This window comes from Megalopta genalis, chromosome 3, assembly GCF_051020955.1.
Source record: "Megalopta genalis isolate 19385.01 chromosome 3, iyMegGena1_principal, whole genome shotgun sequence".
NCBI classification, from domain to species: Eukaryota; Metazoa; Arthropoda; class Insecta; order Hymenoptera; family Halictidae; genus Megalopta; species Megalopta genalis.
In genome coordinates, this window is record NC_135015.1 from 23,972,473 (window position 1) to 23,984,994 (window position 12,522).

Consider the following 12,522-nt stretch of genomic DNA (forward strand, 5'->3'; position numbering starts at 1 on the left):
TACTACGAAAAAAGAAGCAGAATAAGAATAAATCTAATTGGAACTAAATTGTTGGTAGGATGGGGTGGGATGCTACAAAGGTTTATTATTTTTGCTCTGCATTCTGTATTCTATATTTAACAGTTTATAGTTCACAAAAACTCATGGCGACCTCCGTATTTTGATAAAAAAGGGAAATAGCAAAAAATTAATTGTCGCCGTGTATGCTTCTCTTTATAGCAAATAATTTTCGTTCGAGCGTGTAGTTTACAAGAAAAATTAAGGTGAAAGAGTTAAAACGATTCACCCTCGTCTAGTTACATCTTTACAGTCAACTAAGGCAGCAGCCCCTTATGATGCTTTAATACGTCTTCCTTTGTTGTCACGTTTTCACACTTTATTCTTTTTGTTATTTCACGAGCAACAAACGAAATTTGTTAAGTTCGCTATGGCGCTATTTAATTCTGAATGTTAGCTTTAGAATGTAAGCACGTGGCGCCGCGACTCGATTCTAACCTGAACTTCGACTTCTCGTGCTCGATCGATGTGACCACGTGCGTGAGAATAACATAACTTGCGAGGAATATACAATTGTAGCGAAGTTACCGAAGTGATTCGAATATTTGTCAAATTTATCATAATGTGTTTAGAATATTGATAGAAAAATGAGTAACGTCGTTTTAAAGGAAGCGTAAGTCATTCCGTTGTATGTCTAAAATATTCACTCTTAATTCATCGTACTAAATAATAATTCTCAAATGTTCTTGATAACGTACGTCATGCGCGTTTATATAAATGAGTAATTGATCCTAAAAATTCTTTGTCCAAAATATACAGTAAAAATCGAGCTGGAAAATATGAAAGTAAACAAATTTCAAATTACAGGTTTGCTGTTGAGTCGAAGCATGGACCATTTTACACAGGAGGAAATGTTCAGGTACGTTATGCACATTGATGCACGAATCTGCTTGAAATTGAACAGCGATACAATAATTATTTAATTTAATATTACAGTGGAGTACCGATGGACAACATATATTCTGTCAAAAACATGCTACAGTTTCTGTTGTATCCATACAGGATTGTTTAATGGTAGTATCTCATTTGCAAGAAAGAAACAGTGAAGAAGAAGATCCAATTAATACATTTACAACAAGCAGCAACGATGTAAACATAATTACACATCATAAAAGTGGTCTCTTTAAATTTTGGGATTGGAAAAGTAATCTCATTATTCGTTTGAAATTTTACGATGCTTCATTAGTTGTTTATTTCATTAAAACAATGACATTATTTATATTAAAAAAATGTTTGCCATTTCAGATAATAAGGTGTTGAAGGTATGGAAATCAACCCACAAGGGTCCTGTAGCACGTATTGCCTATTGTAACGAAAACAGTTTAATGGCATCGGGAGGCACTGATGGTATTATCACATTGTGGGATTTGCAACGTCACACCTGTATTCATAATCTAAAAGGAATTCAAGGAGTTGTCAGGTATAATTTCTGCTCAATTACAATGCAAAGAATTTCTGAAATTTTTTAGATATGTTTCTTGTAGCAAGGAATACCAATTTTACTGAGTTTATCATAGCAGAATCTCTCTTAAGTCTTTTGTGGTGAAAAAGATATTTTTAACGGTATTGTATTGTTTTATATAATTTTAGTGTTTTAGATTTTCATCCTGATAATCAAAAGAATCTTCTGTTTGCTGCTGGCGATGATCTGAAAATTTATGGTTGGAATATATCATCTGGCATACAAGAAATTGCACTCCTTGGTCATTTTAGCAAAGTTACATCTCTATCATTTCATGATAATGGTGACTACTTAGTCAGGTAATGTAACGAAATTGCATAACTTGTAATGCTTGCAAACGAGTATATTATAACCACACTATATTTCATATAGTTCAGGAAGAGATAAAGTACTAATTTTATGGAATATTACTTCACAATCGCCTATACGTGTTTTACCAGTATACGAAGAGATAGAAGATGCCTTCATTATACCTAAAAATGTAAAACTACCAGCAACTGTTCATGACAGATTGGATGATCATGTTTATGTCGCTGCTGCGGGAAATAAAGGTTTGTAGTGTTTGTAGAGATTATTTTCTATAGTTATTAACAAATTCTATACTTTACATTATTGGCTCGAAAAGGTAAATAATTTCATATGTTACAGGTGTAATTAAAATTTGGGAAATGAAAGCTGGAAAACAAGTATATGTCAACAAATTATCAGATATATCAACAGAAGGAGAAGAAGGAAACCTTTCCATTACACATTTACTTTATAATCAAAACAATAATACTTGTGCTGCAGTTACTGTTGATCACAATATAATTGTTTATTCATTAGAAACGTTTGAATGTATTAAACAGGCGAGTAGTACTAGTGTTTGCAATTAATTGATATTTGAGTACGTATTGATGATAATAAAATTATTAAACTATTTTCAGTTGGCCGGTTATAGTGACGAAATTTTGGATGTAGTCTACATTGGAGAGAATGGAACCCACATAGCCGTTGCTACTAACAGTTGGGACATTAAATTGTATAATACATCAACTATGAATTGCGAATTATTGCGCGGGCATTTAGATATTGTTATGGCTCTTGCTACAACGTCTGCCAATGTCTATTTATTTCTGTCTGCGGCAAAGGTAGGTTTTATAATAATATGATATGCACAAAAAATGTAATTTAAATAATATTTAAATTATATAGGATGTTATATGTTTATAGGATAATAGTATTCGTGTATGGTATATGGATAAGCAATCTTTGAAAGTGTCTTGTGTTGCATCTGCTACTAGGCATACTGCTTCTGTTGGATCTATTGCAATTTCTCAAATGTCATGTAAATTCTTTACTTCCGTTAGTCAAGATTTGTGTCTTAAATTGTGGAATTTACCAAACAATTTAGAGTTTGATGGTAATTATAATTTTTCTTGTCATCATTAATGTCTTATCTTTAATACTGTATCAGATATTTAATCATTACAGATGAACATTCCCTGGATGTAGTGCACACTGTTTTAGCTCATGAAAAGGATATTAATTCCGTGACTATTTCACCAAATGACAGATTAATTGCTACTGGATCACAAGATAAAACAGCAAAAGTGCGATAAATTAAATTTGAAATGGTTCATAACTAATATTCCTTTGTGGTACATACTTCCTTCAGAAATTTGTTTTACCTATGTATTGCAGTTATGGTCAGCTAATGATTTACAATTACTTGGAGTATTTCATGGTCACAAAAGAGGTGTTTGGTGTGTAAGGTTTTCTCCAATAGATCAAGTACTTTTGACAACATCGGCCGACTGTACAATGAAGCTCTGGTCACTGTCGGATCTTTCCTGTTTAAAAGTAAGTCCCGAAATCATCACAATATAGTCATTGGAATCGTATAAAATCAGCTACGTATTGTATTGTAATAGCACTCTAAAAAAAGAATTACCTACAACTGAACAACATTATACTTTGAATAACATTAATATTATAGACAATGGAGGGTCATGAATCTTCAGTATTGAAAGCAGAATTTTTATCACGTGGTATGCAGTTGATTACAGCGAGCGGAGATGGGCTTTTAAAACTTTGGAGTATCAAAACGTCCGAGTGTTTATGCAGTTTAGAAGAGCATGACAGTCGTGTGTGGGCAATGGCTGGCAAGTATTATTTGAGTACACTTGAATTTTTAAGTAATTTGTGATATACTAATGTAACGCTCTAAATGTAGTTAGAAAAGACGAGAAGATAATAATTAGTGGCGGAAGTGATTCATTATTAATTACTTGGAAAGACGTAACGCAAGAAAACAAGGAAAAAACAGAATTAGAAAAGAAACAATTGGCACTCGAAGAACAGGAATTAGCAAATTTACTGAAGGCGAATAAACTAAGTTCTGCGCTAAATTTAAGTCTGAAGTTAAAACGACCCAAGCAAGTACTGAAGATTATAGAAAGTAAGTTATACCTTTACATTGACATTATTAATATTTTCAAATCTGAAGAAATCATAAGATTCTGTGAAACGATCGTAAAAATTAAATTCCGATGTGAGGATTCAGGGAATTTATAACTATTGATTTTCATTGCTCTCATTTCCTTTGAAACAGGTATTTTAATTGAGAGTTATCCTAAGCTTATAAAAACAATTAATGAGTTAAACTCTTCAAACAAGGAAGAATTGTTGAAATGTGCTACCATATGGAATACTAACAGCAAAACCTGTCAAGTGGCTCAGGTACATTTTCAAACGAACTGTTAAAATGTCGAAAAATAATTTATCAACACTATAATATTTATTCTTTATTTAACAGATTGTTCTAAGGGCTCTAATAGTGGAACAGGAGCAATTGCATGAAAACTCTATGCTCACGTTGGAATCTACGATACCCTATACTGAACGACATTATACAAGAGTTACGAAGTTGCTACAAAATCTTCACTTATTAACATATACGTTAAATCGTATGAAACCATGTGTTACATCCACAGAATCCACCACATAGTGGTCCACCATAAAGTGGACTTAAATTAATTGGAATTAATTAAAATTAAGAAGAAATGTTGAATTTCTAATAAATTTTCTAATGTAAATATTTCAGAAATCTTTCCCTATTCTTTATCATCAATTTTTTCAACCCGTACGAAAAACTCAAAAACCAAAAATAATATAATTTTTTTAATTATTTAATTATGTTATAACACATAATAACAATATAGTTATAGATCCTGCAAATGCATATGTGGCGCCTCTAGTGGAGAAACGATGAACCTGCTTTTGGTGTTTGTACAGCGCCAATTAGTGCGGTGGCAGAACGCTCAAACTGTTCGCCGAATTACCGATCGTCGAATTTGGTTAGCTCCGTCGATGTCTGTACAGCGCCAATTGGTGGAGTGGCAAAACGCTGAAACTGTTCGCCGAATTACCGACCGTCGAATTCGTCTAGCTCCGTCGATGTCTGTACAGCGCCAATTGGTGGAGTGGCAAAACGCTGAAACTGTTCGCCGAATTACCGACCGTCGAATTCGTCTAGCTCCGTCGATGTATGTACAGCGCCAATTGATGCGGTGGCAGAATGCTCAAACTGTTCGCCAAATTACCGACCATCGAATTCGGGGAACAGTTTGAGCGTTCTACCGCTGCATTAAATTGGCGCTGTACGCACGCTGGAGCAGCTTCATTATTTCTCCACTAGAGGCGCCACATATGCTCTCTGCAGAGTCACATAAAAACATTAATTTTGGCAAAATTAGGCCATACAAAATTAAACCAAGAGCACATAAATATTCAGGAGGATCTACTGCATTGATATCGTATAAGAATTTAGAAGACGTTCCTCCCGAGTTGTTAAATAAAACTAGTTATATTGAAAAACATTCTTAGAAGAGATTTAGAGCCAGAATATCCTTTAGGTACCTACAAGCTTCTAAAAACTCGCTCTTGACCATTAATATTTATGTTCTTAAATTCGTTTACCGCGTGCTTCATTGCTCCGAATTTCACTTACAATTAGTAGCATGAAATCTGCGGTCTAGTTACGACTGCCAAATGTATTGGTAATGTTTCAACGAGAGGAAATGGAAGATCCGAACCAGTTACAAATAACGGGTACTCTGGCCACTTACGATGTTTCTCACCTGAGAAACCTGAAACCCGAGCTACGTGTATGTAAATGGAAGTTGCGTGGGCTTTGAACAGAAATCCAACGAAAAATCACATTGAGTAGCCTATTTCAGTGGGAAGACGTGTCAGTGCACGACAGTGTGGGCTAAAGCACAGATCAATTTCAATTGCAATTCAGGAGAAATGTCTACCTTCGCGGTAACACTCGGAGTATATTTGATTCTTCGTTCTGGCGTCGTTACTGGTTCAGGTGAGTACACGAAAGCCGTGAAATTCCTCCAATATTTTTATTACAATTTCAAACAATAGAAACTCTAGAATAATTTAGGAATGTTAATTTTTTATTTTCAATTTATCAAAAGCAAGGAATAACTCTTTTCTTGGTTTCTATTTATTGCAATTGGTGCGGACAAATTTTAATTTGCATAAAATGCTACAGTTTTATTGTTATCGTGCAAATTAAGAGAATTTTTAGTTATCATACTGCGGAAACGAAATTGCTATTTTGATTTGAAAATTAATCCATGCCAAATAATTATAATATAATAATTATATTATAATATATATATATATTATTATATTATTATTTTATATATATTATATATTATTAATTATTAATATATAAATAAATATAATAAATATAAATAATATATAAATAATTATTAATTATTTAATATATATTATAATATATTATAATATAATAATTATCAAGCAGATGAACGAAGCGATGCGACGAGCAGTCCGATAACAGAAGCAAAACAAGCAGCCGCATTCGCTCCACTTTCAACAGGAACACCTGAACAGAACATTAAACATTACGACGTTCCAACCAATTACAATTACAAACCAACATATAGCAGGTAAGTGTCCCATTTTGCGGATCATCCTGCTCTGTTTTATTGTGGGCGCGTTTCAAATAACATTATTTGAAATATTATCATTTCAAATAACGTGTTATTTTATTTCATTGTTATTCTATTTAATTAGTTTCATAATGTTATAATATATTCGATATACTTCGTATAATTTATCAATGAAAAATATATCTCAACAATTTTTTCCCTTCATTAGAATACAATAATTATTTAAGCAAAGATTAATTTTTTGTATTCGATGTTTCAGACGGTGTCCTTCGTGCGACAACTCGGTGTACCCGTATTGCGGAGAGAAATTATTGCACGATGCGTGTTGCTGTACAGACCCTTATATCCATGACCTCCCTTATCAATGTAAATTGGCGGATTGCCGATTTCTTCATGCGAATACTTGCAGGGAGCACAGACTGATCGCTACCTGTTGCTGCAGCGACGATTACAGATCGTTATTGAAAAGTTTTAAAACAGTTTAGCAACTCTCGTCGGGAGATAAGAGACAAGGGTTAACGAATATAATCTTATTCGACGCTATCGAATAAAAATTTACCTGGATAACAATTTATTCGAATAAGATTTTATTCGTACAAACATTCGCATTTGAATAAGAATTTATTTGTTAGTCTCGAATCAAAATTTATTTGTACAGGAATTAATTCGAGAAATAATCGATTTGAATAAAAATCAGAATCTATCGTTTTTCCATAATTTATTGATCAATTCCTTTCTTTCGAATTCGCTCGATGCTTTACGTAAACACTGCAAACTAACGAAAATTTAGCAATAATAAATTATCTATTGCTCTGTTATTTTTATTCAACGAACTTAGGGTACGGCGCCTAGTAGAAAAACAGTTTGTCCGCTGTTGTTAATAGATTTTCCGTTCGATAATAGAAACTGCAACCGGCTATTACGACTGACAGACGATAGAAAAATGTGCCGGTGCCTTGGCGAAGATCAATCGTAAACGAGATTTATGGCGGATTAAAAGGATGACATAATTTTAGTATGCATCATCGATATTCGCGTTCCCTGAAACGATCTTTGCGAACGACTTGCGCAGCAGACCGGTCTGCTTCGAGCAACTGACACGAAACGAATCGGACACGTTCGTCCTTGGTAAGTTCGGATACGTGAACCACAGCGATTGTAGGACGGTCGCAAAAGTTCGGCTCGGTTCGGCTCGGTTCAGTTCGGTTCTCCCGTGCTGACATAATCGATGCAACCATTCTTGGAATCTGTACGACCCGAAGAAAGTTTATCTGATCTCAAAATAAACTGCACTGCCCGCAGACTCGTTTCCATACGCTTTCAAATCACTTTACAATAGGCTCTTTCTTTTTCTTCTTTTTTTTCTTTTTCTTCACACTTTTTCATTTTTTCATTCTTACCATTTTTTCTTTTTCTTTCTCTTTTCCTATTTTGCCTAAGTTATAATATTATGAATATCATGATTTGTCAAAGAATTGATAGGAGAATTGATAGAAAAATTGCCAAAGAATTGACAAAAAAATTGTCAAAGAGCTGATAGAAGAATTGAGACAAGAATTGATAGAAGAATTGATAGAAGAATTGACACAAGAATTGACATAAGAATTAGCAAAGAATTAGCAATGAATTGACACAAGAATTAGCAAAGAATTGACACAAGAATTGATAGAAGAATTAACACAAGAATTGACACAAGAATTAGCAAAGAATTAGCAAAGAATTGACACAAGAATTAGCAAAGAATTGACACAAGAATTAGCAAAGAATTGACCAGGATTGCTAAAGAATTGGCACAAGAATTAGCAAAGAATTGACCAGAATTGCTAAAGAATTGATCAGAATTGCTAAAGAATTGCTAAAGGATTGACAAGAATTGCTAAAGAATTGACAAGAATTGCTATAAAGAATTAACAAGAAATTTCGAAGCAAGGGTCAAGGAATTGCCAATTAGTGGCGAGGGGGAATTGCAAACGAGCAATTTACAAATGACGAGACGATTTTTGTATTATGCCACAGAGGGAGGAGGAGGAGGAGGAGGAGGAGGAGGCGGAGGACAGCATTTCGGCAAGATACATTTTCGGTTGTAGCGGATCAAAGTGTTCTTCCTCGGAGCAAGTAGATCGCGTTACACGTGGAAACACTCTCGGGATTATGTAATAGAAGGTCACATGTTTGCCAACTCGCGGAAGAACGAGGAGTTTGAGGTCAGACACGTGGAACACGTTTGTCTCGAGAGAGGCAACGGCAACACGCGAGAGGCAGACGATTCTACACGCACGGCGAGAGAGAGAGAGAGAGAGAGAGAGAGAGAGAGAGAGAGAGAGATCTTCGTGCACACGCACCGAATCCGCGATGCGCGTCGCGACGACGGCATGACAGCGGTAACCGGCCGATTGTCTCTTGACACTTTGACAGTCTCGACGGTCCCGGCACTCTCGACGCTGACGAACGCGCGATCATTGTTTCAACACGCCAATAACACGTGGTATTCTAGCGCGAATCTTCGCAAAATATCCATTTCTTCAGTATTCTCCCGAGGAACGTAGGTTCAAAAATACGTCCACAGGAATCTTACGTTTGAATTCTGAACATTTATAAAGTAACACAACGAGAGATCGGTTCGATCGTTCGTGATTACTGCGGCTTCGATATCGATTATGACAAAAATGACTAAAACAAAAAAAGAACAGTGAAAATATTTGTAGAAAAAAATTTTTAAGTACTACCCAATTGTTTTCAGCTTGACGAAATAATTGAAGAACGAACGAGACCGTCGACGCACACAGCTTCGAAGTCTTGCAATTAGCGCAGGCAATTCGTATTTTGCATAAAAATGCCGCAGTCCAACAATAGCAATTTTAAATTGCCTATCTAAACGAAATCGTTTCGCTGTTGCACCTTGATTTTGACTTTGACGATGGAACACGACCACTATTCATTAACTTGATCGCAATCTTCTTTGAGGTCGCCTTATCGCTCGCTTGACAAAGTTCGACGAACCAACGAGCCTTCTTCTATTCCTTATCAGCATAATAGGATATCGGTTACAATGCGGTTCTAATGCGGTTGCAATGCCTTTACATTTGCGACAATGGAGCACGGTCGAAACTGCATAAGTAGCTCTTCCAACAAATGGACGCAGCTTCTTCGATGACTCTATGATTATTATTTATTATTTCCTGTTATTTATTATTTATTATTTGCTGCTACTCATTATTTATTATTTGCTGCTACTCATTATTTATTATTTGCTGCTACTCATTATTTATTATTTGCTGCTACTCATTATTTATTATTTACTGCTACTCATTATTTATTATTTGCTGCTACTTATTATTTATTATTTGCTGCTATTCATTATTTATTATTTGCTGCTACTTATTATTTATTATGTATCACGTATTACTTACTATTTACTATACATTATTTATTCTGTAATATTTATTATTTGCTATCTATTATTTATTATGCATTACTTGCTATTTACTATTAACTACACATTATTTATTCTGCAATATATATATATATTATATTTATATATTATATTTTATTTATATTTTTATTATATTTATATATTATATTTTATTTATATTTTTATTTTATATTTATATTATATTTATATATTATATTATATATTTTATATTTATATTATATTTATATATTATATTATATATTATATATATATATTATTTACTATCTATTGTTTATTATGTATTATCTACCATCCAGTGAAAATCTGTCACGCTGATGGAAATTTGAAGAATATCGCACGCAACCGTAGACGATTCTCGACAAATAGATAAATAATAATATACTGGAACAACGAAACGTAGTCGCAGAGCAGCAATCTTTCAGCGGGATTTGTGAATCGTTCTCGAGATTTATCGCATCGGATCGCCTTGTGCTGTTTCCCAGGCTTATCGGGCTCGCTATTCTTCACTCTTTGCACTTAATCACGTAAATGCAAATCCCTCGGTTCGTTCCATTTCTGAACACGTGTCGTCGCTCGCCTCCCTTCTTTCTTTCTTTCTTTTTCACAACGAAACCGGACGACACACACACACAGATGCCAGAACAGTATTCATGCTCTGACGTAATTGTTTTGACATGGTTAATCATCGAACTCCTTGTTTTTCGATGAATGGAACGCTGCGGCGAGCAGCATCGAGGAATCGGTTCGCAACAAAAAAAAAAGAAAAAAGACCGAATCATCAACCGAGTCGAAAGTGAACGCTTTCAAAAACTACATCTCGCGACGAACATGTGTGGCTCGGGATGGAAGCTCGCCAAACCACACGTGTTCGCCAATCCAGAATTAACGGAATATCGCCGATTATCGGCACACCACGACGTTTCGCGATAATACAATGAATTCTTTCTAATTCGCGATCAAATCGTGCAGAAAAATGGACAATTTGGGAAGACGAGACGCGATTGTTCGAGCCTCGCGGCTCGTTTTTATAGTTACCGATTGTCAACAACTCTGATAATAATTTTATAATTATATATTATATTATTATATAATATTATAATTATATATAATAATATATATAATAATATTATGTATAATTATTATATGTAATATTATAATTATATATAATAATATATATAATAATATTATGTATAATTATTATATGTAATATTATTTTATAATTATATTATATTATTATTATATATTATATTATTATAATAAACGGTTATCCGTTTATTGTAATAATAATAGAATAATCGCATCTCCTCTCCCCGAATTGTCCATTTCCGTTTCCAAGCCGTGGGTCAATCAGGGAGAATTTACTGCACTCGAATTTCTCCAGATGCAATCGCATTCCCGAAGAATTATTCGACCGGCGCGCCTCCGATAATCGTTTCGTCGCAGTGCTCGAATAATTATTTTATCGAAGTGCTAAAAATTAGCGTGTACTTGATAAAAAATTCAGAACGCGGCACGTGCGTGCAAAATCACTTGCAGAAGCGTATACGCGTAATATCGAAAAGCTGCAAATTTACCGAAAGCAACTTTCTCGTTCGGCAAATCGATCGATCGATTCGGTCTCGCGGAACTTCGTGGAAAAAATGGTTGCAACATTGTTCGAAAACTCGACGAATCGTCGATTCGTATGATTCGAACGTCGTCGAACCACTTTACGACCGAAAATCTGTCGATCGTCGAACCGACGTGACTCGATGCAATTTCCCGCCGATCCGCAGAAATCGAATGCATTCGTTGCAGTTGGACAATTCGAATACGTGGAACTGAAGCAACATTTTATGTTTTACATCCTAACAATTGCCTGAATAAAAATGCTTCCAGTTTCTCGACAACGAAACGTACCGCGAGGCCCCTTTTCCCAAAATTGTTCATTTTTGTGCGCGATCTCAGCGCGAATTAGGGAGAATTTACTGCAGTACCTACTTTGTGACGACGATTCGAGGATCCTTCGGAAAAGGCTTCGAAACGGTACGGTCAAAAGGGAGGAATAGAAAGTTTCCGCCCGTGAAAGTAAACGGTCGCCTTACGCATCAGGTAAGCCGTGTGATATAATCTCGAAACCGAAAAGTGCAGCCTGGTGCTACGCGCGCGCGCGCGCGTTTCCAGAATACATTACGTGAAAGTTACATCAGTGCTGATAAAACGAGAGCACGAGCATCATCATTATCATCATCATCACCATCGTCGTGCAGACGAAATATATCTTCGCATAAACTTTATCCTTCTTTGGACTTTGGATCAACGCGCGCGCGCGCGCGCGGTCTTCTCCTTTTCATACTAATCTTCTCCTGGCGCGTTATCGTTTTTGCTCGACGACGAGGATTTTTACGGTGGGTGAATTGTGATCATTTTTTATTAACCCTTTCCAGTCGAGTGGTGACTCCGAGACATCGCGATTTTAATATTTTTTCTTTATATTTAAACAAATTGTTAATAGTAGTAATTGTACTCATCCACGGCAGGTTACTTGAATTTTTCGGATTGGTTTTCGTTCAGGTTCTATTAATCCTTTAGAATGTTCAACATTAAACCTAGATAATCAT

At 35.1% G+C, this 12,522-nt stretch overlaps 2 protein-coding genes across 2 annotated transcripts; both read left to right on the forward strand.

Moving 5' to 3' along the window:
• Window positions 1-489: 489 nt before the first annotated feature.
• On the forward strand, window positions 490-4,598 carry LOC117222066 (transducin beta-like protein 3). Its single transcript, XM_033473538.2, has 15 exons — window positions 490-670; window positions 865-916; window positions 994-1,201; window positions 1,303-1,477; window positions 1,648-1,818; window positions 1,892-2,070; window positions 2,168-2,367; window positions 2,446-2,649; window positions 2,732-2,921; window positions 2,993-3,111; window positions 3,203-3,361; window positions 3,498-3,663; window positions 3,735-3,959; window positions 4,113-4,240; window positions 4,317-4,598. Exons 1-15 carry the CDS (start codon window positions 645-647, stop codon window positions 4,506-4,508), a joined length of 2,394 nt encoding a protein of 797 aa, XP_033329429.2. The 5' UTR covers window positions 490-644; the 3' UTR covers window positions 4,509-4,598.
• Window positions 4,599-5,509: 911 nt separating this feature from the next.
• On the forward strand, window positions 5,510-7,197 carry LOC117222057 (uncharacterized). The gene is made up of 3 exons (XM_033473523.2): window positions 5,510-5,876; window positions 6,342-6,486; window positions 6,749-7,197. The coding sequence occupies exons 1-3, from the start codon at window positions 5,810-5,812 to the stop codon at window positions 6,972-6,974; spliced, it is 438 nt and encodes a 145-aa protein (XP_033329414.2). The 5' UTR covers window positions 5,510-5,809; the 3' UTR covers window positions 6,975-7,197.
• The last annotated feature ends 5,325 nt before the right edge of the window (window positions 7,198-12,522 follow it).

What these genes read in the sequence shown, in the direction of transcription:
- LOC117222066 (XM_033473538.2), top strand. Translation starts at nt 645, where the DNA reads ATGAGTAACGTCGTTTTAAAGGAAGC. An exon ending in GGAATTCAAGGAGTTGTCAG is followed by an intron (nt 1,478 to 1,647) that starts GTATAATTTCTG and finishes ATATAATTTTAG; the next exon opens with TGTTTTAGATTTTCATCCTG. An exon ending in TATTTCTGTCTGCGGCAAAG is followed by an intron (nt 2,650 to 2,731) that starts GTAGGTTTTATA and finishes ATATGTTTATAG; the next exon opens with GATAATAGTATTCGTGTATG.
- LOC117222057 (XM_033473523.2), top strand. Translation starts at nt 5,810, where the DNA reads ATGTCTACCTTCGCGGTAACACTCGGAGTATATTTGATTCTTCGTTCT. An exon ending in TGGCGTCGTTACTGGTTCAG is followed by an intron (nt 5,877 to 6,341) that starts GTGAGTACACGA and finishes ATTATCAAGCAG; the next exon opens with ATGAACGAAGCGATGCGACG. An exon ending in TACAAACCAACATATAGCAG is followed by an intron (nt 6,487 to 6,748) that starts GTAAGTGTCCCA and finishes TCGATGTTTCAG; the next exon opens with ACGGTGTCCTTCGTGCGACA.